We start from the raw sequence: 26,266 nt of genomic DNA on the forward strand, positions 1-26,266 counted from the left end.
GTCCTATGGTGAGAACAGAAAAAAGAGAGTGTAGGAAAGCTGAACGAAGGTGGCGAAAAAACAAATCTCCTGGTCCATTATAACACCTATAAAGAGAGACTTCGCATTATAATTTGGAACTGAGGAATGCAAGAAGGTCTTCTTCTCTGATATTATCTCTAGAAACAATTATTAATTCACGTGCTTGTTTGCTACTGTTGATAGGTTAACAAACCTCCAGTACCAGTAGCATCTGAATTTACCTACCAAGGCCTGCAATGACTTTGCCTCCTTCTTCAAAGACAAAATTCAGAAGATTAGACTAACAGTCAGTGCCTCATATCAAGTCCAGGATATGTGTTGTCACAAGTGTCAAGCAAAACTAGTTCCAATATGACAGAATTTCACACGATCAACCATACAAACTGGAGGACATTGTACAACATTGAAAACTCCTCCTGTTGCTTGATATTTACCAACGGGACTTTTCAAAAATGTTTCCAATTGTTTGAATTTGATCTTCTACAGATTGTGAAACATTCTCTCTTCAGGATTCTTTCCACAGGCCCTGAAAACTGCCAGTAATCAATCACTCTTAAAAAAGAACAACCTAGAACAAGTCACTAATGAGCATCTATAGGCCAATATCAAACCTTCCGTTTTTAAGTAAAATCATTGAAAAAGTAGTCTTTCAACAAACTCAACCATTCTTGTCATAAGCAACAGTTTTGATACCTTTCAGTCGGTTTCCGACCACACCACAGCACTGAAAGGCTCTTATCAAAGTCTTTAAAGACATCCACCTTAACACAGATAATGGCAAAATTTCAATCTTAGTTTTACTTGATTCAGTGCTGCATTTGACACGGTCGACCACGACATCTTACTAGACCGATTGGAAAAACTGCGTTTGCCTTCTGGCTAGTACTAAAAGGTTTGAATCCTACCTAAAAGAATAGGGTTACTTGTGTCTATAGGTAATTATGCATCTGAGAGTACAAATATGACGTGCGGAGTTCCGCAAGGCCCCATTCTGGGGCCTCTCTGTTTAACATCTACATGTTCCACTGGCTCAGATTATGGAGAAAAACAAAAAAGTTACCATGTTACGGAGGCGGACACACAAATTTACATAAACCTTACGCCAGGGGACTATAGTCCAATCCAAAAACTGACTAAGTGCATCGAAACAAATTAACGATGGATGTGCCAGAACTTTCTGAATTAATGAAGGAAAAAATGAAGGTAGTTGTTTTGGAAAAAAAGAGGAAACGGTTAAAAGTCTGCGCTCAGCTTCAAACAACAATGTTAAAACCACAGACAAAGCCAGAAAACTTGGTGTAGTCATGGAACTCAGACCTGAATTTTTAACAGCCACATTAAGACAATACAAAGTCAGCCCACTATCACCTCAAGAATATATCAAGGGTTAAAGGACTATGTGTAAACAGGACTGGAAAAACTGGCCATGCTTTCATCTTCAGTAGACTTGACTACTGTAACGGGGTCTTAAAGGTTCCCTAAAAAATCAATCAGACAGCTGCAGTGATCAGAACGCTGCTGCTCGTAGTCCTCACTAAGACCAAGAGATGGATCACATCACTCCAGTTCTGAATCTTTACACGGCTTCCTGTGTCTCAAAGAATGATTTCAAAGTTACTCTTGCTAGTTTATAAATCCCTTAACAAGTGGTCCAAAATACATTTCTGATCTGCTAACACTAGACCCCCCCAGACCTCTCAGGTCATTGGGACAGGTCTACTTTCTGTCCCCAGAGTCAGAAACTAAACAGGGTGAAGCAGCTTTCAGTTTCTATGCTCCTCATATCTGGAAATAAACTCCAGAAACCTGCAGATCTCGCTGCTGCTACTCTCAGTTCTTTTAAATCAGGTTGAAGACCTTTTTTTGAGCTGCTTTCTTAAATGACTGCTCATTTCTTTAATTTCTTATGCTGCACTGTAACTTTTATTCTTATGTTTTAGTCCTAATGTTTCTATTTGTTTTTACTGTCTATTCATGTGTTTTTATAGTTTTTAATGCTTATGATTTTTAACTGTTTGTACTTGTGTTTTATCTGTTTAACTGATTTTTAGTTGTTTAAAGCACTTTGAATTGAATTGCCCTGTTGCTGAAATGTGCTCTACAAATAAAGCTGCCTTGCCTTGCCTAGTTACTATTATACTATTCATCTAATGTCCATAACATAATCTTTGTAAATATCTAAAGTTTGAATACTTAATTGTTTTTTTTAATAGTTTTTTGTTTGTGGGGCCTCAGTTTGAACTTATTCTGCAGAATGGGCCCATATAAGGTGTCACTGGAACATTATCAACATATTGTGACCGCATGGTCATAATCAGAGAATGCTAAAATAAAACACCAACTGGTTTATAGTAATTTTATAGTTTTTCGGAATTTGAATTCTAGTTAAAATTAGGTTTACAATTAAATTGTTGCAAGGCAACAGTGTTAACACAATGGTGACTTTGTTTCTTCAGGGCATCATGAACAAAAGGAAAATAAAAGCTTAACCAGTTATTGTTTTTGAAGCGCTGCACTGTGCTGAAACACACCCTTTGGCAGCTTCACTGGACACAAAACTGAAACCAAACATTCTTAAACTTCAAGTGCCCTTTACAGTTTTATTCAATTGCTAAACCACAACTGGAGTCACATGTGCAAAACTCAAACTACAGTCTGCACTGCAGCTGTTCACGTGGACCAAACTCTAGTTTCTTTTTCATTGCTAGAACACAGTTCTCAAAACTATACACTTATCCCATGGCTTTAACTACGACCTGCAAAACACTGGATTTGTCAGCACTTTGTTCAAAAGCTAACACTCTGCTGTCAAAACTGTAAACCACACATTCAAAACAGAATAGATCTCAGTCTGGCGCCTATCCAATACTGCTGATTGTAATTTTAGCTGAAAGACTTAGCAGGCGTCTTGTTTTAAACTTGTTAGTGAACATATACAGTATTTATACAGAGAAAGCTCAAAACCTTTTTTATACAATCACCAAATAACAATTACAGTAAACAAGTATACACTGTACCGTTTGAGAGAAACCGGTAAAAGAGCAAAGGTTGGTATCTTTGTCCAGGTCAGATGTCTTAGGTTACATAAACAGCTAAAAAAAAAGAAAAGTGAAAAAACCCTATATGTTGACCATAGTACTGCATTCTTATTGTTTCTCAGAAAGTAATGGAGGTAAAGGCAGTGGAAACACCACAATCATTAGTATTTAGAAAGGATGCAGACATGCAATGTGATGAAGAACACTTGCGGCATGATGCTGGAGAGAGGCAGGATTACCCATAAGTCACACTATTCTTTGTTATTGTTATGTACATTTTAGGTTTTTTTCCTCAGTAATTCCATAAATTATTAGAGACAAAATAAGCAAACTTCTGATTTTCATTCCGTCTTGTTTACCTTCACATAAAAATTGGTATATTGTAAAGTCTATCTTTTCTTTAAAGAAACTATTGAGTGAAAAGTTAGTATTTTCTGCATTGGTGCTTGACGCTAGTGTTTTTACTCTGTGTGTTTGGAGTGACAGTGTGTGTTATCTAGATGAGTGTTTTGAGACGTGTTAATCGTTGTGTTGATTGGAATGAGTTTTGCAGGTGATGTGTACTGTTTAGCTCAGGTGACTGTTGGTAGTGCAGACTGTAGTTTGAGTTTTGCGTATGTGGATGGGGAACAATAAGTGATCTAGCTTTTTGTTAAGAGACTGGGCAAGACATAACGAGGCACAGCACCTCACTGGGTTACAATGAACCATCCATTTTGAATCAAACTCACTTTACAGGAACAATTATTTTACATGTCAACAAGTGAATGTAAAATTAGGTATGTGTACAAAATATGATCAAACAATTTTAAAAAGAAAGAGAGGTTAAAATGTTATGACATTCATGACTAACTGATGACAGCACAGCACAGATGCCTATTGCAAGGTTCCATCTGCAGGATTTTGAGCTAAGGTATTCTTGGGGGTGGGGCTGGTATGTGTCCAACATGAAGTTACGGTAAGCGGAAGTGCCCAGGAAATATTGTTGGTTCATTTTCCTAAAAATGAATTGCAAAAGGGGCGACTGAATCCTAACTCTGTAATAAAAACAAAGATGGCAGCCAATCTGTGGTTTTTTTTACATTTATTCCAATAGTTCCTATATTACTACATGTTTGCGGCATTATAATGTAATTTAGTTTCAGAGGACTTAAACCAAATGATATAAATGCATTCCTGTAAACCAGTCTGATGACTTTATGACATCATGAAAATGTATTCCCGGAATATACTGCTACTACCACTACTTCACTGCAAGTGATAAGATATTGAAAATGGTTTTGGATGTGTAAAAATTATCCAGATAAAGCAGACTGAACTGTAATCTACAGTATAATTTAAAGGGTGGCTAGTGGTAGACTTGATGTTGGTAGTACAACATTCCTGGGAATTTTAGTCCAAGAAATCTGAAGATGGTTTTACAACTTTGCCGCTATTTTTTTTTACACAGGTTAGAAAAAATAGCGGCAACATTAAATATAAATGTATTCACAATATTTTTTTTAAATGCAAACACTGTAGTAAGTTTGATATACTGTATTGCACAACCCATACGCCCGATAGTGTTTTTTGCCTCTAACGTCTCCTTCCAGGCAGCTAGCCCTAACTGTAACCCTAAACATAACCAATGCCGCACTGTCTGGAAGGAGACGTCGGGGGCAAAAAACACCAACCCATACAGGCCCATACATCACCTCTGAAGTCGATGATGCAGGATGAATAACTCACACACACACACCACACCAACAACACCACTACACACACACACACACACACACACACACACACACACACACACACACACACACACCTTTCAACCAGTGGTGCTGGAAGGAAGGAACCCAAATTTACATGGGTGGGGAGTATCATGCACACACGCACATAAACACACATGCTTATGCACTGCTCATTAGAGCCAGGAAAGTGTAGAGACACAGCGATAAAACCAGAGTGAAAGAAAAGAGGAGACAAAACAGCAGTTGTCACACCAGTCAGTGAAGGCCAGGTATTTGGAAAAGCTGGTTCACAGACAATAGGTAGAACAGCAGTCACCTGTTCAGACATGTGCATTATTGCATCCAGCCTGTGACAGATTAGTAGGCAGGAAGAAAGGAGGGTGCTCACAGTTGATGGGTGGGGAGGGGGGTGCACAAAAGATTAAAACACCTGACTTGTCCCTTGCATATAGACTAAGATAAAATAAGAGGACTTGTTCATTACCAAAGCCTTCTTAGGAATATTTGATAGGACAAAAGCAAATCTCACTAGAGTCAAGTAACTGCTGAAAGAAACAAGAGGCTTCTCTCAACATGGACGTGCAATTGTGAGTACAGCTGATAAGATGCATGTTTGTGTATACATATGTTGCAGTGCTTTCTGTACATAAATCTAACATGTGCATTTGTTTCTGTGCTGTGGAATTCAAGGTTTGATCTTGTGGTTTTCTTGTATTCACCAGGACAAATGTGGCTCTTGCAATTGGAGGTGTATCATTAACAATAGCACAAATAATAATTCCATTTGGCTGGCCATCAATCTTCCTCGGCGTCGCTGGAATCCTCACCATACCAAAGTTATATTCACAGTAAGTCTACTTGCACCCTTGCTTACAGTTTTGTTTCCTTATCAACAAATTGAATCTAGTTTGAAGCATTACAGTTATTTTCATTGCCTGTCAAATGTTTATGAAGGTTGAAGACAACCAGAAGTCGGTCTCGTCCCCGAAGTCACTCCCATCCCCAAAGTACCTCCCGTCCCAAAAGTCACTCCCGTCCCTAAAGTCGCTTGTCAGGGACCAAGCAGTACAGGCAAGGACACATGTAGTATCTAATGATTTGTAACTTGAATCAGGTTCTGTTCAAATTAAATACTGTTGGTGCAAGGGGGTTTACATTGTATTTTGGTCATGAGTTGGAGTGAACTTTGGAAGGGATGTTTGGGCTAAAAGTGATGACTTGGATGTGATCTTTGGTTTACCATGTAGCAAATCCTATATGTTATCTAAAATGTGACTTAAACATATCCTATATAAAGTATGTCTAAGGTATTGAAAGCTAGTGTGTGTACAACTGAAACTTTCCAAGCTTTTGCAGAGCTTGTAAATTGACACTGAATCTTTTGATATAATAAACTTTATGATCAGAAAACAGTGTTTAAGTGGCTTTCTTTCGACACATCATCCAGCGTTGTTGTTCAGACACCACACACCGTTGTTAGAAAAACAAAGGCTTTATTTTGCCAACTCAAATCAATTAAAGTTTCAAACAAACGTACTTAAAGTGGGTCTTTAACAAAAATGAGGTCAACATAACAAAACTCTATGGTGCGTCTTATCATAACAAACCTGACCTCCCAAATGACACAAAAGGAGGGGTATGTATACACAAAGGCTAGCCTACACCAAACACAAAGTGGAGAAAAATGATCTTGCTGCAATAATCAAGACCCAAAATAAAATTACTAAAGAATCAAACACTACCAAAACCCAAAACAATCTAACCCAAACAACAACACCGCAGCATGTGGATAATTTAAGGATTTTTTAGTTTAGAGTCCCCCTGCCCACTGCCAGGAGTTGGTTCCTTCCACTTCCTGTGGTGGAGTATAAAATATAGTTTCAAACTCCAGTTCTCCCTTTGGCAGATGGCTCAGCCGCAGCAGCATGTGGAGAAACAAAAGACAGGTATAAATCACTAAACAATTCTAATAAAATGAATACTATTATTAACCAAACGGTGTGCACTCAGATTGGAAATTTTAACATAATTTGTGAAAAGAATAGTAATAATAATAATAATAATAATAATATCTAAGAAAAATGTGTTTGTGATTATTTTTCAAAACCAAAACTATTACCACCATTTTAGTTGCTGGCGGTTGATAGGGCCGTCACACACTCCCCCTCCTCTGGCGACTCGCTGGGACAGCAGGAAAGGTAGTCAGCTGTAGCATTCAGCTTGTCAGGGATGTGATGTACTTCAAACTTATAAGGTTGCATGGCCAGTTACCAACGGGTTCTTCTGCTGTTTGTATCCTTCATTCTGCTAAGCCATGTCAACGCCTTATGGTCCACTTCAAGAGTAAATTCGCAACCCAAGAGGTAATATTTTAGAGAGTCCAAAGCCCATTTGATTGCCAGACATTCCTTCTCCACTGTAGAATAGTGCACCTCCCTTGGGTACAGTTTTCTACTCACATAAGCCACTGGCTGACAGGATCTTTCTGGGCCTTGAAGGAGTACAGCCCCAAGCCCGCGGCCTGAAGCGTCAGTCTGCAGGATGAAGGGCTGTGTGAAGTTAGGGCAGTACAACACAGGATCATTGCTCAGTGCCTGCTGGATGTCCTTGAAGGCAGTTTTGCTCTCTTCTGTCCAACAGAGCTGTTTGGGCTTTTTGGGACTGGTCATATCTGTAAGCCTACATCTGACAGGGGCATCTTTCTTCAAAACAATGTCATGCTCTTCCAGTGTTGTATGGCCAGGAATATTCTGAAAGACATCTGGTATACAAAGAGACCTCACTTGTGACTGCTGGGCCTCTGTGAGGTGTTTCAGATTCAGCTCTGAAGGGGCAAGTACTGGCAAATACTGCTCTTCCATCTCCTCATCCCCCACTCTCTGGATGAGTAGAATCCTAGGTCTCTAAGCAGCATTTTCTTCTTGCCTAGGAATCCACTCTTTCAGCGGATTGATGTGTAGGACCCTAGGACGACTCCTACTTGGAGTAGAGATTGCATATGTAGTAGGGCTGATCTTTCTAATTACCTCATAGGGTCCTTGCCATTTAGCCAGAAGCTCAAAACTCCTTTCTCTCGCCAACTGGTCATACCAATCCTTCTGCTTGAGCTAGGAAGCTGCCATGTGCACCTGTGCAAGTGCAGTCATTTTCTCCAGTTTTTCTCTCATCTGAAGAATATTCAAGAAAGAACATTCAAAGGATCCTTCCCACATTTCTTTCAGGAGAGTTGAAGGCCCCCTCACCTCATGAGGAAATAGCCACTCAAATGGAGAAAACCCAGAAGATTGTGGCACTTCTCTGTAAGCAAACAGCAAGTACAGCAACCACTGGTTCCAATAAGAGCCAGTGTCATCAACAAAATTATGGAGTATTTTTTAAGTGTCTGATTAAACCTGTTTTCTTGACCTGTGCTTATAGTAAAGGAGAACTTTCTGTACAGGAAGCCTTCAAACCCATGCTCCAAATCAACTCTCCCTTCATTTGCCTTTGCTCTTTGTATGTAGTCAGCTAAACTAGCATCTTCTTGCTGTAGTTGCATCATGTTCACAGGTAATTGGAAACAGTTTGGTAGCTCAGGGTTGACATTACAGGGGATTTTATCACTGTGTGCTGGAACTTTTCCTGCCGTCTCTGCCTACGTGACTTTTCTGGCTCTGCCTCAACCTCGGCATCATAAATAGGCCGGAAGAAAAATGAAGGCCAACTAAAATCAATTAAAGTTTCAAACAAAAGTACTTTAAAATGGGTCTTTAACAAAACTGAGGTCAACTAGTGATAGCAGTCTGACACCGAAGCTTCGATACGTGCTTCAAACCATTAACTACAATCCCATTAGAACCACTGCTCCAAAATTTGCGGACACAACGTCCAAAGCAGCAACTGCTTCATTCTCTGAATGAATCAGCGTGTGGTTCGCAGCGCCACCACCACACTGGAACCGGTTACATCGCTCCCGTCCTGGAAGTGGCTTTTAGTCTGCTGGAAAACCCTATACAGCCCTTGTTTCCTATAAACCTTTATGATTGAAATATAACATTTTGTCTTAAAGTGAGTAATCAACTAGGAAAGTTTCATGTTAATATCTATTAGTTAATGTGTTTAGCCTATTCAATGACTGTCTACCCCAAAAATGTGTTTAGGCAAATCTCTCTAGTGTGTGTGTGTGTGTGTGTGTGTGTGTGTGTGTGTGTGTGTGTGTGTGTGTGTCTGTGTGTGTGTCTGTGTGTGTCTGTCTGTCTGTCTGTGAAATAGCTCATGAATCTTTAATCCAATCTACTTTACACCTAATTTACTGGGTACCCAATGAATTATTTTATTTTATTTATTATTGAATAAAACTAAATGTAAGAGACAGAAAAAGTTCTATTTTGAAAAATCTTTTGGTCATATATGGTAGGCTAATTAAGGAACCTGGTGGGGGCAGAGGAAGCAATAATATTCGTTCACCAGGGGGAAGTCTAATTTTTGCCAACAGCTGATTTTACGCTTTTCTAATACTGTTTAAATGTTATTATGCCTTCTAGACACCACTTTGTATGCCAGTTATACAATTATGGGATGTGTTGGATGCAGAATCTTGTTTGTGTTAATGCAAATAAATCTACAAAACGTGGTTGGATCCGTGATCATTACCAGCAAGTGTGTCTGGCAAATTAGTTATTCCCCTAAAAACGATGGAACAATAAAGGTTGGGGGGGAAAAAGCGCTGCCATAATCTCTCTTTCATGTCTAGCCTTCACAATAAAAGCCCAGCTCAAATGTCACTGATCATTCCACAAAGAGGAAACTCAGTAAAAAGGCATTATGTTGACAATAGTCTATCAACCTTTGTTTAAGTGTGCTGCTAATTTTTATAACTAATAACATTACCATTGGCACCAGCACCTTTGTCATTAAACGCGGACTGTGGCAAAATCAACATGTAGACCTATCGTTGAAAAAAACAAACTAAAATGTAGTTAAACAAAAACTCATTTTCATTGCCTTCCACGGCCCCCTCTTTCAAGAGACAAACACGACTAGAACAAAAGACAAATTGAGTTATATGTAAAACAACTTTAATGAGTTGAGTTCAATCTTCCGATTTCTCAACTCTGACGTCAGAGAACAATTATTTCACAAATATGACAGACTGAGCCGTCGACCAAATTACACAATTTGTCTATAAACATGTGACTAGTACTGAAGAGTTCAATTTCTTAACAAGTTGTTCCTTAACAGTTCTGCCAGTGTTAATTTTGTTTGTGTTTGTCCTGGTTGAAGGACAGGTGTGTCGGTTGTTTTTTCCGGTCAGTTCAGCTGTGACTGGACGCTTGAGGACCCGGCTGAGCTGGTGCTATCCCATCAGGCTGCGAGGATGGGTCTAAGACAGTAACAGAACAAGATAGTGTTAGCAACCTCACGCATGCATGCACGCACGCGTGCACTTTGAAGCCAATTCAACAGTGAAGAATACTTACACATGCCATTGGGGGCTCCAGAGAGTCGAGGAGCCATTGTCTGGCCATTTCCTCCACCCGGCATCATGCGGTTGGGCATGGACTGGCCCGAAGGATGAGGCAGGGCTAAATGTAATGAGAGGACCAAATATTTTAACAAATAAGAGATTAACACAAGTTGTTTTCTTGTGTCCTAAGAAGATAAACATTTTTCTCAGAGGGGGTGTGTGTGTGTGTGTGTGTGTGTGTGTGTGTGTGTGTGTGTGTGTGTGTGTGTGTGTGTGTGTGTGTGTGTGTGTGTGTGTGTGTGTGTGTGTGTGTGTGTGTGTGTGTGTGTGTGTGTGTGTGTGTGTGTGTGTGTGTGTGTGTGTGTGTGTGTGTGTGTGTGTGTGTGTGTGTGTGTGTGTGTGATATAAGTGGGACATTTTAGGACCGATTGGCGGGGATTACTGTGGTCATAGTATACACATTAATACACTCGTAATCGCATTTAACCATGTACAGTATCCAGCTAATTTATATAGCTCACATTCAGGGCTTGACATTAACTTTTTTGCTCACCAACCACTATGGCTAGTAGTTTTTTAAAGCTACTAGCCACTCAGCATTTTCACTAGCATGAGGGAGGGCCAAGCTAGCTTCATTTTGTTACTTAGTTTATGACAAATCGTTTCGGCTGTGTTTTTTAACATGATGTCATTGTGCTAACCGAGCAACGTTGGCCTTTACAACAGAGCCGCTCCTCTACACGTGTTAGATGGTATTTCATTACTGAGTTCACCTATTTATGTTTGTTGCTTTGTGCGTGGTGAAAAATAATGTAAACAGAAAACGGCGTGCCAGAAATGCAATGCGCCATGACATTGGTCCAGGCTAGGCCAGGCTGATGTTGGAAGTGGACAGAATGTAATGTAATGTGTAACAACAACCACATGCTTACAGTATAGTCGCATTGACAATGCATAAGCCTGAGTAGTGAAGTAAATAATAACAGGCTGCATTTGCGCATTGAATATTCAAATATTATTAAAATTAATAAAGAGAATGCTAATATAGAGGAGGACTGACAGCTCTAGTGTGTAAATCTCCTTTTTGCAACCAAATAAGCTCTCTGTACTTCTTCTATAAACCTATACAGATGCAACTGTTGCCTTGGCTTGCCATGTTGGGTGCGCTGAACGGAGTTCTGGGAGGTATTTCACAGGATTTCCGCGGCTTGCTGGTTTTGTGTGCGGTATGGGCCACCGTACTCCGGCTGTGGACTGCACACTGGGTCAAAGCTGTGTTCCTGTGTCGGACAGTGGCACAGTACTCTTTCCACCAGTGTTTCGATATAAAGGCATGCCCCCTGCCAAAGTGACTAGTGTGAATGACTGTTTTACACGCCACTGACGAAATCTACCTGCATTTGGCGGGTGCTAATGTCAAGCCCTGCTCGTTACTGTATTGTGTGAACAGATAACTTAATTTAATATTGTGCCGTTTTCTTTTGCTGGGTGCAAATGTTCCACCAAAACAACTTCCTTCCCAAGACCATTTTGCAGAGCCACCGTCGCTCCGTCTGGAGCTTAGTGCCGCCTAAGACGATTGTGATTGGTTTAAAGAAAAGAAATGCAAACAAACTAGTGTTATTTTTCTCCTATTCTAGAATGTATCTGTGGTGTAGCCCAACTTTACTTAGAGCGCTGTGGAGATAGGTCTGGCACTGCGAGACTAGGACAGACCTGATTGCTGCACTGTGTATCCAGGCTGCCCCTGCTGCTCCTTCTGCTGGCGAACCTTCATCTCAGCCTGTTTCAGCTGCTCAGTGTGGAAAGTCTGTCTCTCTGACAGGAGCTGCTGCCGCTGCTGCTCCAGCTGCATGACAAACACCAGCAAAAAGTATTCATGATAAAGGTTTCTAAACATGTTACTATCGCTTCTGGATACAAAGGAACAAACGGATGTTAAAAACCAAGCCAAAGCTTTTTGACATGTTGCATTTTAGGAATTTAGGATTGCTTTGGGCTATAGCAGATATTGTAGTTCACTCACAGCTTCTTTCTCACGGTCCATGATGGTCTCCAGCTCCTCAAAGTGCCTCAGTTTGATCTCCAGCTTCTTCATCTGGGTCTCCACCAGCAGAGCCACCAGGGACTTGACCTTCCTCTCTTCTACTGCCGCCAAGTGCTGCAAACACGTGGCAAAGATGGAAAACGTTAGAGGTGAAAGTAGTAGATAACTATAAAGAGTAAGGAACTGGGTAATAAGTGTAAGTAAAAGTGAAGAAGCAGGGAAATTAAAAAGTAGCAGAGGGGAAGAGAAAAGATAACAGTAGGGTAATAAATTAGGTGGGATGGAGCGTGGCAAGTAGGAAGAGAGAAAATAAATTAACAGACTGAAAGAAAACTACAAAATCAATCATCAGCAACGGCAAAGGTTTGGGATGAAAACTGACATGTGTAGAGAGACTGGACAAGACATAAAAAGAAACACACCTCACTGGGTTACAATGAACCACAGACATGGAATCAAACAATTTACAGGACCATTTATTTCCATTTGTAACCTGCATTCAAAATGTTTTTTTTCTCAAACGAGCCCAGTCTCTAAAATGGAAGATATACTGTTTATCCTACATATATTCAATTATAGTGTATGTGCAAAGCTAGGTCTTGTGATCTCCAAGATGGTGCCTGTCTTGGTTGCTAGGAGACCTGTGACATAAATGGAAAGAAAAAAATTTTTCTTCCATTTACGTCCCCGATAGCTCCAGTTAGAAGTGCAAAGGTGGACTTGTACCTTGGCCTTTGTGGCAGCTGAGGACAGAGCAGCAGCTGCTGCCATGGCAACACTGCCATCCACTAGATCCTGCTCCATCACTCTCCCCTCATCCACGTCTCCCCGCCCTAGGCTCTCGTCGTCATCTCCCCTTCCTTGATCAGAGAGATTTTTTTTGGGAGTTTTTTTTTCTTTTTTAGTATAGACACACTGCACAAGTACACACATATAGTAAGAACATATACATGTTTACATACCATCTCTCTCATCTGCAAGTATATTTTCTGCATTTTCTCTTTTGACAAGTTCTCCCTCCACTTTGGCTCCACTGGATTCAACCTTGAGCACATCTTCCCTCAAAGGGACCTGAAACACATCCAAATGTACACACATTGAAGGTGAGTCACAAAAATCAGCAGCAGATACAAGAAAAACTCTAAGCTCTTAACGCTGTTTCACCTGGTGGGTGGTCGAGTTTATATCATTTTTGTCTACATCCATCAACTCTGAAGGAAAGAGGAAAACAGAATAAGAGATGCATTGTAGACAACATGGAGAAATAAATTAATTTCTGCATAATATAATATGTATGTGCATAAATATACATCAAGGGGTTTACCTGTTCTGTCGAGCTGGTTGGCCGTTTCAGAGACCTTATCCACCGACGACTCCTGCACTCGGGAAAACTCCTCTGAAGACAAATATGTAGAATCACTACACACACACTGAACATGTCAAAACCATACCATAATGTACACTACACACAAATCAACATCCCTCTCTCTGTCCTCTCACCCAGTGCGGCCTTAGCTGCAGATGATGCCACCCGTGGGTCCACCACGGATGCCAGGAAGGCCACAGTGCTCATGACCGGGTTTTCTGATTGGCTGAAAGGCACGGGCTGGTACGCCAGTGGGCCGAGGGAGGCCGAGGAGTCTTCTAGGTAAGGGTCTTCAATCGGCAAGCGAAGGAAGTGAAGGATACACTCGTCCTGCGTTCTGGAGCCGACATGCTCGGAGACTTTGTTCCAGTCGTCTCTGTAGACCTCTAAGGCCTGAGAGAGACACGGGAGGGAGATAAAGGAAAGACAGAGGAACAAGCAAGTGTGAGAACAACTTGAAAAATTTCAGGTAAAAGATTCACATGCTTTAAAAAAAAAAAAAACCCTTTTAGGATAGCAGTAAGTCATGTATAAGATCTTACCTCTAATAGCAAGAGAGTCTCTTGCTCTGTCCATTCCCTTCCTGCACTCGCTCCTTTAGTCTGACGCAGACAAAAACAGGCCAACAATTCAGTATCTCTAATAACTTTTTAAAAATTAATTACAGAAATGGTTAAACTGAGAGAATATTAAAACTTAGTAAATGGAAAACAAACTGGGAAAAATGTACACAAACATATAATTAGTCAAGTACAAAATATGATTAAAACTATTTTATAAAAAAAGGAAGGTTTAGAAAAAAAGGTGCAATTTTCAGTATGTTTGTATTGCTAATGTGTGAGACCTTTGGGTGTTTCTTGGTGTAGATGTCGGAGCGCAGACCAAAGTTCTGGGAGTCCGAAGGCTTCTCTCTACTCTTTTCAGGGAAATACAACATGTGTAGCGATGCGGACACCTGGAAGAGGGAGTTTGTCAGGTAACATTTAATATGATAAAAAGTGTGTTTCTGAGCGGTTGTCATGCGCTACTGTGTTTATGTGTGTTTTACCTGTAGGGGTTTGTGTTGTAAGGGGGCCAGCCCGGACGGTGTGTCCGCCAGTACGTTGAAATGAGGGGTGGGTGGGGGTCCCATGGGGAGGGGTCTGCTTTCTGCATCCACCTGGTAGTTAATCAAACCCCACTGCTCCAAGAAAGCATGAACCCTGGACACAAAGAATACATTTTGTTGTGCTGCAGCTGAAAAATTCCCCCACAGATGATAAAATGTAAAAACACTTACAAATCAGCATATGTTATGGTTTTAAATAAAGAAAAAAAGCTGCTTCTGAAACGCATTCAGTGCACCACAGACTGCATGTTACTTTCCAACACTAACATTTAATTCGTTAACATAGTCATATTTCAGAACACCCACACACCACACTTAATGTAACAGATGCAGCAGCCAATGCATGGTAGCAAACGCCCACACACTAAGTTATACCTCATGACCGCACAGACGTCTCCAGTAAGGTTGCGTCTACAGGACGTTGAGCTGAGGTATTCCTGGGGGTTCAGCCGGTATGTGTCAATCATGAAGTTACGGTACGCCAGGTAGCTGCAGTGCACAGGAAAAAAAACATTTTTATTGACGCCATCTCCATAATCTGCTAAGACTTGCATAATAAAGTCTGAATGTGTGCAGTACTCACATTTCTGGAGATTTGGACTTGTTCTTTCCATTGAAGAATTCAGGCAACGCACGTTTCTCTATTGACTGAATGCTTAAATATATGGATAGAAAGGTTATACATGTGGGTATGTACTGAAGAAAGTATTGGAGATATGTTTGGAGTAATAGTCAATGTCACAACAAGTGTTGACATCTGTGTGTGTGTATTTATTTACCTGTTGTTGTTGAACCAAGATGTGTAGCTTGGTATTATGATGTGATGGGTTTGTTCTGGGATGTTGTCCTCCCCCTCTGACAGGCGTGTAATCTCCCCTCTCCCCTCCTCATCCTCCTACATACACACACACACACATAGTAAATATAATAGCCCTTTTAAAATCACTGGAACAAATTCAATACAAATATAAATTATTGCTAGAGACAACACAGCCTTCTAGCATTTAAAAAAAAATTAGGAAAATGACATCATATTTACCCTTCCTGGGAAATCCTCTTCCTGTTCATCTAGAAGAAGAAAAAAGTGAGAGAAAGGTTAAATTTCAAGATGTATTTACAAAAATCAACCATTTTTTGTTTTGTTTTAAACCAGAAGAAGCATTTACACGTGCAACATTTGTCCTTAAACATTACCTACCCAGGTCAGCCATGGTCCCTCCTTTGACCGGAGTATTCTCACTGTCCTTCTTCAGGTTGACTGCAAGAGTTGGAGACACAGTACAGGTGGTTAGGAGACAAAGTGCTACTTTACCGATTACTGAATTTCCTAGTCATTGTTTTATTTTAGTGATTTACCATTTTTGGGCAGTATAACCTCCTCCATGTTTGGGACAGGGGTAGGGTCCTCCATGTCTTTGGTCAAGTCCTCTTCAAGCTCTTCCTCCTGTTGTCCACGCCTTCTCCTTTACACACACACACACACACACACACACACACACACACACACACACACACACACACACACACACACACACACACACACACAACACACACACACACACACACACACACACACACACACACACACACACACACACACACACACACACACACACACACACACACACACACACACACACACACACACACACACATCAATGCTGAGACCACACACCAAATGCCATCCAAAAACTGTTGGTTATAACCCTTACCCTTCTTTCCTTCTTCCTGCCTTCAGAGGAAGGAGGTGAGGGGGAGCGTCTTCTCTTTTTGAAGGGGGTGTGTTTGGAGTCCTGCAGTAGAGATAGACAGTGAGAAATTAAGGAACAAAGAGTTCTAGCGCCATTAACTGGAACATCGCTGATCAAGACTCTGCACGTTTCTGAAAATCTCATGGTTCACAGTTGCCTCCATTTCCCAACAGGAAACTGTAAGGGCTATGTTTTAATAATTGAAAACACCTTTCCCTTCACAGGCCCTCCAGACCACCTACAGCTTCACACAAACCTGGTCGTCTTTGAGGTGAATACGTCGGCGGAAAACGATTGGTACATTCCTCTCATTCACACAATAGTCCTCTTCGTTCATCCACTCGTTGAAAACATCTGTGTCCAGAACCCAGCAGGCATGAACCTGGAACACACACACACACATACACACACACACACAAAATTAGTATTAATTTGGTGTATCTCATCAAGTGTCCAAAATAAACACACAAAAGATCATATCACCAAATACCAGTGAAATGGATGTAGTCTTATTTATATAGTAAATGTATGAGTAAACAGTGTGGTACAAAATCATATTTTTTATGTAAGTGTGCTGCTGTACTAACCCGCCATGGCTTTTCTGAATGTGGTGGCTCTTCAACCTCTCCTTCAACATCACTTGAGGACAACCAACTGTCGTAACTGTTGGAAGTTGGCAAGAGACACAAAAGGTAAGTATTGTGATTGTATATGAACATCTGTGTGCATATGTGCTCGTGTGCTTTACCTGTCAGGGTGCATGCCCCAGTGTACCAACACATGTTTGTCTTTCCGCATGACAGGGCGCATCCATTCATCTGAAAATAGAGCGTGTACTTTTTTCTATCAAGTTAAATAACCATTTAAAACAATAAACACACATACATGCACTAATTTTAACTGACCTTCCTCTGTAGAAGCAGATGAGGGGTAGATGTGGTGACTGGCGAGTGTTCGGTCTTCTGTGATCGTACCCTGTGGAAGGATAAAGTGTGACCATGTGGCACTGATATTGAGCTACATTATCAGACCTGCAATGACTTTTATTATTGTTGCAATTTCTTAGTCGGCCAGAATTGTCTCAGTATACTTCAACCTTTAAACAAACTGTGGAGGCTCATCTAAAACTTCTGCAGCACTTTACCTGGTGTTTGGTGATAATATCTGCAAGTCTGCTAGTCAGCTCCTGATCCAGTGTCGGGTCCAGATACACCACAGGCAGTGACAAACAGTTGTTCTGTAGGCAAACAAAACATCGGTACGCATTCATTAATGGTGTGTTCTTGGTGGGCGGATGTGTGTTTGTGTTTAAATGTGTGTGTCTATGTCACCTGGATCAGCGCTCTTTCAATACTACCAAACATCTCAACATTCCTTTCAGTTCTTGACGGATTCTGCAAGTCAAACCTCCGCCTGTAAAAGGAGAGAGGAGAAGAAAGATCATAAGACACTAGGCCTGCATGATTAATCGTTATAAAATTGCTATCTCGATTCACCCTGTTCACGACCTAATTTTGAAATAATTTAGATTTAAACTTTTTTTTTTTTTACAAGTTGGCTGCATCACAAACGCTACTACTTTCTTCTGTGAGTTTTAGACATAGACTGTATTAAATAGGTTTTAAACCACTCCTGAGTGCTGCAATGCTCTCCCTTCTCTTCATTGAAGCCTCTATGTTTACAGGCTTGTGGTAATGCACAATGTGCTATAGGTGCCAAAAAAATCTGTTTGGTCATGGTCGAAAAAATTGTGGCAGAGAATCGTGATATCACTTCTAAGCAAAATAATCGTGACTTATATTTTCCCCCGAATTGTGCAGACCTAACGGACACTACTGTGATAAAAGCAAAGGCGATCAGAGGCATGCAACTTACCAGCCTTGCGCAGCTTTGAACTTGTAGGCAGTGCCAAGAATGTGGCAGAGTCCACCCCCTGGTCGCAGGTCAAGGAAGCACTGTGTCTAAAGAGAAATTGTAAAATCAACAGTCTGGCATTCTGTAACCCATCTTGCGAGATTTACTATCACCTCACTCTTTCCACTTTTTAATGAGGACCACAACTAAAATAAGTTTTGAGACTTATTGTTTTTTATCCTCACGTCAAGACAGGGTGATGCAGTAATAAATGTATCTACATAATTACTAGTATATTTCATTGCATCTTGTTATATTTATAAATGGATCTCAACCCACACAAGAAGACTCAATCAACATAAATAAAAAGATGGAGACTTCAGGGACTGTTAACAACCAAAGGATGAGGTATTGTAAATTCAGAACACTCGCGTAGTGAAGTGTGACAATTATAAAAGAAAGACCGTAACACAGGCAGCAACTCACAGGCAGTTTGGTGAGACTAGGACTGGTAGCTTGTCTGCCAAAGGCATCCTCTTGGAACTGGAGAAGCTGCAGGGTTACTGCAGCCAGATTCTGACACGATGGAGCATCCACCAGCACATACTGACGGACACACGGACAGAGACGAAAGGGATATGAGGAGGAGAATGTGTTGTTGTCATCATCATCATCATCATCATCATCATCATCTATTGCATTTTACCGACAGTGTATCCAGTTTAATTGGTGTATTTGTACTGATTAACCCTTAGGATTTGACTACATTTGCACTTCATCTTTTGTATGCTTTTTTTTTTTTAAATCTTGCTGGCCAGTGCAACGTTAAACGTAACGTTATCCAGCATGAGACGTTTGTTTACAGTCTGAGCTATTGGACTTGCTAGCAGGGGGCGGCTAGCCTGTTAGCATGTTTCCTAAACAGCTAACTACCTTTTTGTAGTGCTTCCCGATCCACTGTCGCACCACCTCCAGCTGGGCTAAAGTATCCGGACTCTCCCAGAACCTAGCGGACGGACTGCTGTCTTTTTTCCGGTGTGCGGATATGCCGGAGCTGGCTTGGCTTGTCCCGGGAATGCCGAGGTTTGTTCCTCCAGACATTGTGGCCATAATAAAATGAGATTTATTTCAAACGGGAGAACAAAACTGGCTAGCGCGCTCGCTAGCTTTTGCGTTCTCACTTTCTCTCGCGAGACGCAGCGCGATTTTTTTGCAGTTCGGCATAAGGGTTTTCCATTTTTAAATATTTAACTGTCTTTCATTTACATTCATTTTTATACTTAATTGTGTGCGTTTTTGAATTAATAGTGTGTGTTTAAAATACCCAAACTTGTTTTTTTAAGGACAACAGAATGCATACCTTTGTTACAAACCACGACTTTTACTTTGAAATTTAACATTTAGGAAATAACTACGCAAGACGTGCAAACAGGATGAACAGAAGAGAAGTAAAGTGATTATTGATTAGAAGCTTGTATATGTTTAAATGCTATAATTCCAAGCTACCTTTCGAATAGTTGTTTGAAAAAGTATTTATAATATGGCCAAATCACTTCCTTTTACCGTTATGAATTGTTTTGTTGTTGCAGTATTTTCCGTTTTATCATAATTTCCAAAGAGACAGGAAAAACAAACTTCTGTGCAGCTGACAGCAGTAGCAGCGAGTTTGTTATGATTCTTTTCCGTCGCATAATATAATTGGACATCTGCAAAACCGCACACGTCACACAACCTCAACTAGCTGTCTAAAGTCACTCGTGGCACCGATGCACCAGCACCCCTGTGAGTAGCATATTCATCCTCTCACTCGCTCCATGTTGACCTAGGCCCTAAGATCCTATGGGTGTCCAGGGTCTGACCACCTATGTGGAGGGAAACAGAAACTTCCTCCAAGATGTGAAGTTCAGGGACAGTCGCCTGGTTATTGATGGCTGCAGTTTGTATTTCCGGCTCTACTTTAACCACGGTTTGGACCAGCAGCGTGGAGGAGACTATGATGCTTTCGCTGGCCTGCTCACCCAGTTCCTGTCTGCATTGGCGGCTTGCAACATCCAGCCATATGTGGTACTGGATGGAGGTAAGGATGCTTTAGAATGGTAACTTCCTATCAACACCTTTTTATTTTAGAAAAATCATCTTATTACAGTTGATGTCAATGCATTATTATTACATTTAAATGATAGAATATAGCCAGGTGTTAGACAGTTCTTTTGATAAATAAATTTGATTAAACAAAAGCAGCTCATATTTGTTTAAAATGCATCAACAAGTTACTTTTTTGTTGTTGTGGTTATAAGGGATTGACCCCAGTGACAAGAAGTTTCCCACCCTGCGCCAGCGTCTGCAGTCCAAGATAAGAGAGGCAGATAGCCTATCCCACGGTCGCAATGGCTCTGTTCTCCCCATCCTCACAAGAGATGTCTTCATCCAGGTCCTCATCCAGAGAGGAGTGCCACTGGTCCAGTGTCCAGCTGAGGCCGACTGGGAAATTGCGTGTTTGGCTCACCAGTGGAACTGCCCAGTTCTGACCAATGATAGCGACTTTTATATCTTTGACCTGCCAGGTGTGGATAGCGTACTTAATAACAATCCAAATCGAGCTTTGTAATGAATAGCAGTGATGATATCTCACTTAATGCTTTGCTGTTGTTTTACATTTTGTTTATGTGCTTTGTTTCCTTAGGTGGTTACCTGCCACACCATTTTTTCCAGTGGACCAACGTTAATGGCAAAGCCTCTCACCGCTACATCTCAGCTCGATGCTACACCACTAACAGCCTGTGTCGCTGGTTTGGTGGAATGAACAAGGAGTTGCTACCGTTATGTGCCGTCCTGGCTGGTAATGATTATGGCACGCCAAAAGATACTGAAACACTCCTGGGTCTGTTGGATGGGAGTGTAATAGGGAGAGGTGGTGGCAGGGGTAAAGGTAGAGCATCCACTTCCCGCATTGAGGGCTTCCTTCTCTGGCTGTCCTCTTTTTCAAATCCAGCGGAAGCCCTTGATGAAGTGAGCAGGCTAATGGGGGAGGAAAGTGGAGACGTTAGGGGCAAGAGAGGACAGAAGGCTGGGCTCAGTTCACAGCTGTGGGCTGGTATGCAGGAGTACCACATCGCCCCTCATAGCTCTCTGGCTTGTTGGTTCTCTGTAGGTAAGGTAGCTACGGGAGGACGGGCCTCTGGGCTGCCCGAGTGCCTGTCGCTAGCTGCAGCTCAGGGACTGTTGGCTCCCTTGGTGGTAGATGCGCTTGTGATGCACAGGGTCCTGCTCATCCCACAGGTGGAGAACAGCAAGCTATCCAGCAGCCATTGTAGTGCCAGCACCATACGTCAGGCTATATATGGGATATTACTGCAGAGAGGCCCAGATGTCCAAGCCCGGGATATGATGGTACAAGAAAAAATCAGCCAGGGTACAAGAGGTGGGAGAGGGCGAGGGGAAAGGGGGCGGGGATGTGGTCAGATTGGTAGAGGAAAGGGTCAGGGCACACAGCAGGGTCTAAATGTAGGATTCAGCATTAAACAAGCAGCTGGTGCAGCTACATTACAGGCTCAGGGCTCTACTGTAGAGGAGTACGACCGTGTGGATCTGAACTTGAAGAAAAACCATATAGTGGCACATCCACTCAGAACCCCCCTACGTCTAGACACGCTTGGCCAGGTAAACATGACAAAAAAAATGTTTTTTGTTAAATTTATGGTTTTAAAAAGAAAAATTGTTCATGTGATTAATTTATCTTTCCCAATTATCTGTCATGATTTGATCCAGGCTCCTGTGGCTGTTCGTCTTGGTGTCCTGTTGGAAGTCTTAGGGATGAAGGAGTCTCTTCTGGTCCCTGTTCCTCTTCACTTGAGGCTGGCTGTAGCAGTGACAGCGTTCTGGCTGCGAGAGGCCATACCAACACCCTCACAGCCCCAGCTCCAGGCTTTGGTGCTCGGCATGATTTATGGAGAGTTGTCCTGGAACAACCAGCCTGGAGCTACACACTACCAGCATGCCGGTTAGATTTGTTGTATCTTTTGTATTGTTCCACAAGGTTACAAACACTAACATGTGCCTCAATAAAAAGGCAAACAGCAATCCTTGATGATCTACATTGTGTTGCTGCTGTGTATCCTCCTAGTGCCACAGCTAAACTGGGCTGCAGAGCGCAACGTGTTGGCTGGGTTGGATCGACAACGGGTGAGGCCAGGGGAGAGACGGGGTTTGGACGTCGGAGCAGCTCACAGTTTTAGCCAATGGCAGGCCTGCCTCTGGAGTACACTGTGTCTCAATCAGCTATTACTGATGCCACTGCCTGAACCCCACCTATCATGGTAAGGCACAGGGACATGAAAGTGGAGACACCGTTTAATTTTCCACCTATGAGAACTAGAGCGGCAACAAATGACTATTTTCATCATTGATTACTCTGTTATTTCTTTGATCACTTAGCCTTATCGTCAGAAAGTAATGCCCATCTTTTTTTTTTTTTGTCACAAACCCAAAGTGACATCCAATTGCTTGTTTTGTCCGACCATATGTGCTTTAGACTGTTCATACATTCAATATACTAGTTTCACATAAGACAAATACTCACATTATTTATAATTAATGATTGTCCTAACAGACACCACATCCACATCAGTCAAATGATTACACTTAAACGGTCATTCCACCAAAATATAAGAAACTTAATCACTTAGTGGATTCTGATCATGACTGTGATACCAATCTCTTGAGATTTCTGCTGCCATTCCAACATGATGGAATTTTGTTTTGTGGTGTTTTAAAAATGACATGAAAACAAATCAAAGCATAATTGAGAAAGAGCACACTGAAAGACATTTTCAAAATTCCATTCACTTCCATTTTATCTAAGGTCAATCTAAAATATCTGCAGATACCACCATGGTTAAGTTGAAAAGTATATATTTTTTTGTAATTCGGTTGCCTCTCTCTCCGTTTCTGTATGTGCGTCAGGTTGTACAGCGGTACCTTGGTGCATGGCCTCCTCAGGTATCTGAAGGAGGGTCGAGCTGCTGAATCCCTCCTATCCGGGGGTTCCATGTCGGGGCAACTCTACTCCTCCCTGCTGGACGCTGTGAGGATCTGCTGCTCCAAAACCCACCCATCCTCTTCAGCAGCAGGGAGGAGGAAGAGAGGTGGAGGCCGGGGAAGGAGAGGAAGAGGGGGGCATGGGAGAGGAGCAAGGGGAGGGGGGAGAGGAAGTGAGGAGATAAACAACAGGTTTGCTCTCCTGATGAGCGACGAAGAGTTTGATGACGATTGATGAGGAGGCAGAGGAAAATGAATCGTTATGAAGCACTTGCTAGGAGCCGTAGGAGGAACATTCCTGTGTTTTATCAAACACACTCAGGGAATGCAGTAAATAGTGAAGAACTACACCTAATGTTTCAGCTTTTAGCAGATTTTTGAAAGCTTTTATGTCCTGTAACTGATGCATGTTTTCAATCTGACACTTTTATTCAGTTACATCCACAATAGATTTAAACAGTAAATGCAGAGATTACTTATTTATCATCTCTGTTGACCACAACGTTGTATGGCAGCTATTGTCATTTTAATAAGCAAATCATAAAATCTTATTTTTTTTGCAGATGCCTTCACACTCATGAATTTAGTGCTCATCATTCTATAATAAAAAATATAAATCAAACTCGACACTTTTACAAACTTCATATTCGGCTAGTTTTTACTCGTAACCACATTTGGTCAATAATTCAACTCATTCTATAAAAACAGTTTTAAATTACAGAGCGTTACCAAAGCACTCTTAAATATGTACACAACACAACCAAGATGAACCCATTCATTAACGCAGTATATCTACACAAAAACACAAAGTTTTTTTTTTTTTCTAAACCAGTCTTATTTACCTAACTTAAGAACCTTCACGCATTCAGTCTCCTGGTCCCCGTAAACAATACATTTGTGGGATAGTAACCCACTAGCACTTTAATATAGGACCTACACTTTTGGCACAGTTAAAAATTAAAAATAGAAATGTGGCTACTGCACATGGTTAAAAAACAAAAGAAAAATACACGTGAATATAGACATTAGTAGAAGCCGCCAGGCCTTGCCTTATGTGAATTAAATGGTCAACTGTCATTCAGTGTCATAACTTAATATACACTGGATCTTTCTCTTGTCCTATGAGGATGAAGAGGTAGCGGCAGATGAAGAGGCAGTGGCTGCAGCGTGTGACTGAGAGTCTATGAGGTCCATGTCTTCGTCTTCGTTGACTCCACACGTGTCAACCACACAGATCAGACAGCTGGTGACAGGAAACGCTCGCACCTTGCTGCAAGTCACCCACCTAAAAATACAGTGGAAAACTGATTTACATGGTGTATGAAATGGTGAGATAATTAGATTTATTTTGAACATTCCCACTGTGCCTATTAATAACAGAATTTATTTTTACTTTGTTGTTGTATTATTTAGTTAATATACTGACCTGTCAGTATCAGTGTGGTACTCCAGGACGTGTCCGAGCCGTCCCACACCTTGAAACCCTGCCAGCACATAGATGACCTCACCGACTGCTGCACACTTCAACGTTACACCTCGCCACGGCATCGCCAAAGCAGCACGCCACTCATTACTGCTAATGTCATAGTACTCCACAGAGTCCAGTCCACCTAGAAAAATTCCACGCACACAAAAAACAGTATCATACAAAGTACTACCGCTACTATGTTCAATAATATTATTACGGGACAATTCATTCTAAATCACTACGTGGTTATGGTATTATCAATTTTTTTGTACCCAGCGTAGGGCTGGGTGATATGGAGAAAATCAAATATCTCGATACTGCAATGATCTTGTAGGGTTGACTATTGGCGCGTTCACAAAATATTTACACAATAAGGTTTTTGATAAATAATCATCAGTAATGTGGATATAATGCCTACGTGGGTAAAGGCAAATAATAGAATGGTTACAACAGTCTGGTGGTTCAGAAAAATTACATAACTTTACTGTAATGCAGCCTCTAAAACAAGGAAAAGACAACACTTATGTCATATTACGCCAAAATCTAAGACAATATCTAATCTTATATCACGATAGGAATATAATATTGATATATAGCCCAGCTCTAACCCAGTGCTCCCTGCCCTCCAACAGCATAGATCCTGTTGTTGACCACCGCCAGCCCATGGTTCTTCCTAGCCTCTCTCATCCCACACAACTCCCTCCATCTGAGGACAGAGAGGGACAAGGAAGGGGTTCAGAAGGAGTGTAACAGAACACAGATAAATGTAGCAGCGCAGCGTAACATTATGTGATTTGCCACTTGCATCTGAAACTCCAGTTTAGAGCTTTCTGTCCACCTGCTCTTTTGCGGAGAAATTTCCATGAGCTCCAAGTCTGATAAAAGCGTATTCATCAATAAAATAATATAATAACTTCATTCTTGTCAAACTAAAATGAAGGCTATTTATCCTGCTACTATAGAAATGTTGGGGATACACAGTTTTCAAACAACATTGATATGAATTTATTATACAGACCAGTAAACAATAAATAAATTTAATTTCTTCACATTGTTCTTGCATGTCCTCCTGTTGTCAGCCAGTACATAACAAAAGCCTTTCCCCTCATATTCCTTTTCATTTTAAACACTAAACAAGCCAGTGGGGGTCCCACAACATCCTTTGGGTTGTATAGTAGGCCTGTACAATTAATCGGTATAAAATCGCAATCTCGATTCACCCTGTCCACAATTCAATTTTTACATAACTTTGAGATATATATATTTTATGACTTTGATTCTCATTTTATGAACCGACTGCATCACAAACGCTACTACTTTCTTCTGTGAGTTTTGCATAAAATAGGTTTTAAAGCGCTCTCAACCGCTGCAATGCTCTCCCTTCTCTTCATTGA

General features: G+C 41.2%; 3 protein-coding genes and 2 long non-coding RNA genes across 6 annotated transcripts in view; 2 read left to right on the forward strand and 3 right to left on the reverse strand.

Annotated features, from left to right (window-relative positions):
• Positions 1 to 2,351: 2,351 nt before the first annotated feature.
• LOC116701436 (uncharacterized) lies at positions 2,352 to 5,143 on the reverse strand. Its single transcript, XR_004334913.1, has 3 exons — positions 5,029 to 5,143; positions 4,864 to 4,869; positions 2,352 to 2,362 (listed from the first exon to the last, which is right to left on the reverse strand). It is a non-coding gene; the product is annotated as an uncharacterized LOC116701436 (long non-coding RNA).
• Positions 5,144 to 5,190: 47 nt separating this feature from the next.
• Positions 5,191 to 6,072, forward strand: LOC116701435 (uncharacterized). The gene is made up of 3 exons (XR_004334912.1): positions 5,191 to 5,382; positions 5,518 to 5,643; positions 5,750 to 6,072. It is a non-coding gene; the product is annotated as an uncharacterized LOC116701435 (long non-coding RNA).
• A 3,889-nt stretch (positions 6,073 to 9,961) lies between these two features.
• Positions 9,962 to 19,567, reverse strand: smarcc1b (SWI/SNF related BAF chromatin remodeling complex subunit C1b). Its single transcript, XM_032535143.1, has 28 exons — positions 19,301 to 19,567; positions 18,854 to 18,973; positions 18,389 to 18,474; positions 17,845 to 17,926; positions 17,658 to 17,750; positions 17,419 to 17,488; positions 17,262 to 17,331; positions 17,101 to 17,176; positions 16,770 to 16,895; positions 16,474 to 16,555; positions 16,119 to 16,226; positions 15,961 to 16,020; positions 15,802 to 15,830; positions 15,542 to 15,657; positions 15,346 to 15,417; positions 15,138 to 15,251; positions 14,703 to 14,856; positions 14,499 to 14,609; positions 14,197 to 14,256; positions 13,789 to 14,047; positions 13,613 to 13,684; positions 13,453 to 13,499; positions 13,251 to 13,359; positions 13,015 to 13,148; positions 12,268 to 12,402; positions 11,958 to 12,090; positions 10,255 to 10,359; positions 9,962 to 10,157 (listed from the first exon to the last, which is right to left on the reverse strand). The coding sequence occupies exons 1-28, from the start codon at positions 19,475 to 19,477 to the stop codon at positions 10,090 to 10,092; spliced, it is 2,868 nt and encodes a 955-aa protein (XP_032391034.1). The 5' UTR covers positions 19,478 to 19,567; the 3' UTR covers positions 9,962 to 10,089.
• aste1b (asteroid homolog 1b) lies at positions 19,313 to 24,174 on the forward strand. 2 transcript variants are annotated; one of them, XM_032535140.1, is made up of 7 exons: positions 19,313 to 19,450; positions 20,194 to 20,444; positions 20,665 to 20,931; positions 21,051 to 22,027; positions 22,136 to 22,367; positions 22,491 to 22,683; positions 23,330 to 24,174. In XM_032535140.1, exons 2-7 carry the CDS (start codon positions 20,207 to 20,209, stop codon positions 23,637 to 23,639), a joined length of 2,217 nt encoding a protein of 738 aa, XP_032391031.1. In that variant the 5' UTR covers positions 19,313 to 19,450; positions 20,194 to 20,206; the 3' UTR covers positions 23,640 to 24,174. The 2 variants fall into 2 exon arrangements, with proteins under 2 accessions (XP_032391031.1, XP_032391032.1); XM_032535141.1 differs by lacking the exon at positions 19,313 to 19,450 and adding an exon at positions 19,771 to 19,815.
• klhl7 (kelch-like family member 7) overlaps positions 23,872 to 26,266 on the reverse strand; it is a 6,354-nt gene continuing 3,959 nt past the window's right edge. Inside the window, exons 10-12 of the mRNA XM_032535142.1 lie at positions 25,481 to 25,578; positions 24,831 to 25,014; positions 23,872 to 24,689 (exon numbers count right to left, since the gene is read on the reverse strand). Of these exons, the coding sequence (XP_032391033.1) occupies positions 24,524 to 24,689; positions 24,831 to 25,014; positions 25,481 to 25,578 (448 nt within the window). The 3' untranslated portion in view covers positions 23,872 to 24,523. The remainder of the gene's footprint in view (positions 24,690 to 24,830; positions 25,015 to 25,480; positions 25,579 to 26,266) is intronic.

The sequence above is a fragment of the Etheostoma spectabile genome, chromosome 14 (genome assembly GCF_008692095.1).
Source record: "Etheostoma spectabile isolate EspeVRDwgs_2016 chromosome 14, UIUC_Espe_1.0, whole genome shotgun sequence".
NCBI lineage: Eukaryota > Metazoa > Chordata > Actinopteri > Perciformes > Percidae > Etheostoma > Etheostoma spectabile.

Coding starts and splice junctions, on each gene's coding strand:
- smarcc1b (XM_032535143.1), bottom strand. CDS start 19,477: ATGGCCACAATGTCTGGAGGAACAAACCTCGGCATTCCCGGGACAAGC. Junction 17,927..18,388: donor TTCAAAGCTGCGCAAGGCTG/GTAAGTTGCATG, acceptor CTCCTTTTACAG/GCGGAGGTTTGACTTGCAGA. Junction 14,257..14,498: donor ACACCAAGAAACACCCAAAG/GTCTCACACATT, acceptor TGTCTGCGTCAG/ACTAAAGGAGCGAGTGCAGG.
- aste1b (XM_032535140.1), top strand. CDS start 20,207: ATGGGTGTCCAGGGTCTGACCACCTATGTGGAGGGAAACAGAAACTTC. Junction 22,368..22,490: donor TACACACTACCAGCATGCCG/GTTAGATTTGTT, acceptor GTATCCTCCTAG/TGCCACAGCTAAACTGGGCT. Junction 22,684..23,329: donor CCTGAACCCCACCTATCATG/GTAAGGCACAGG, acceptor TATGTGCGTCAG/GTTGTACAGCGGTACCTTGG.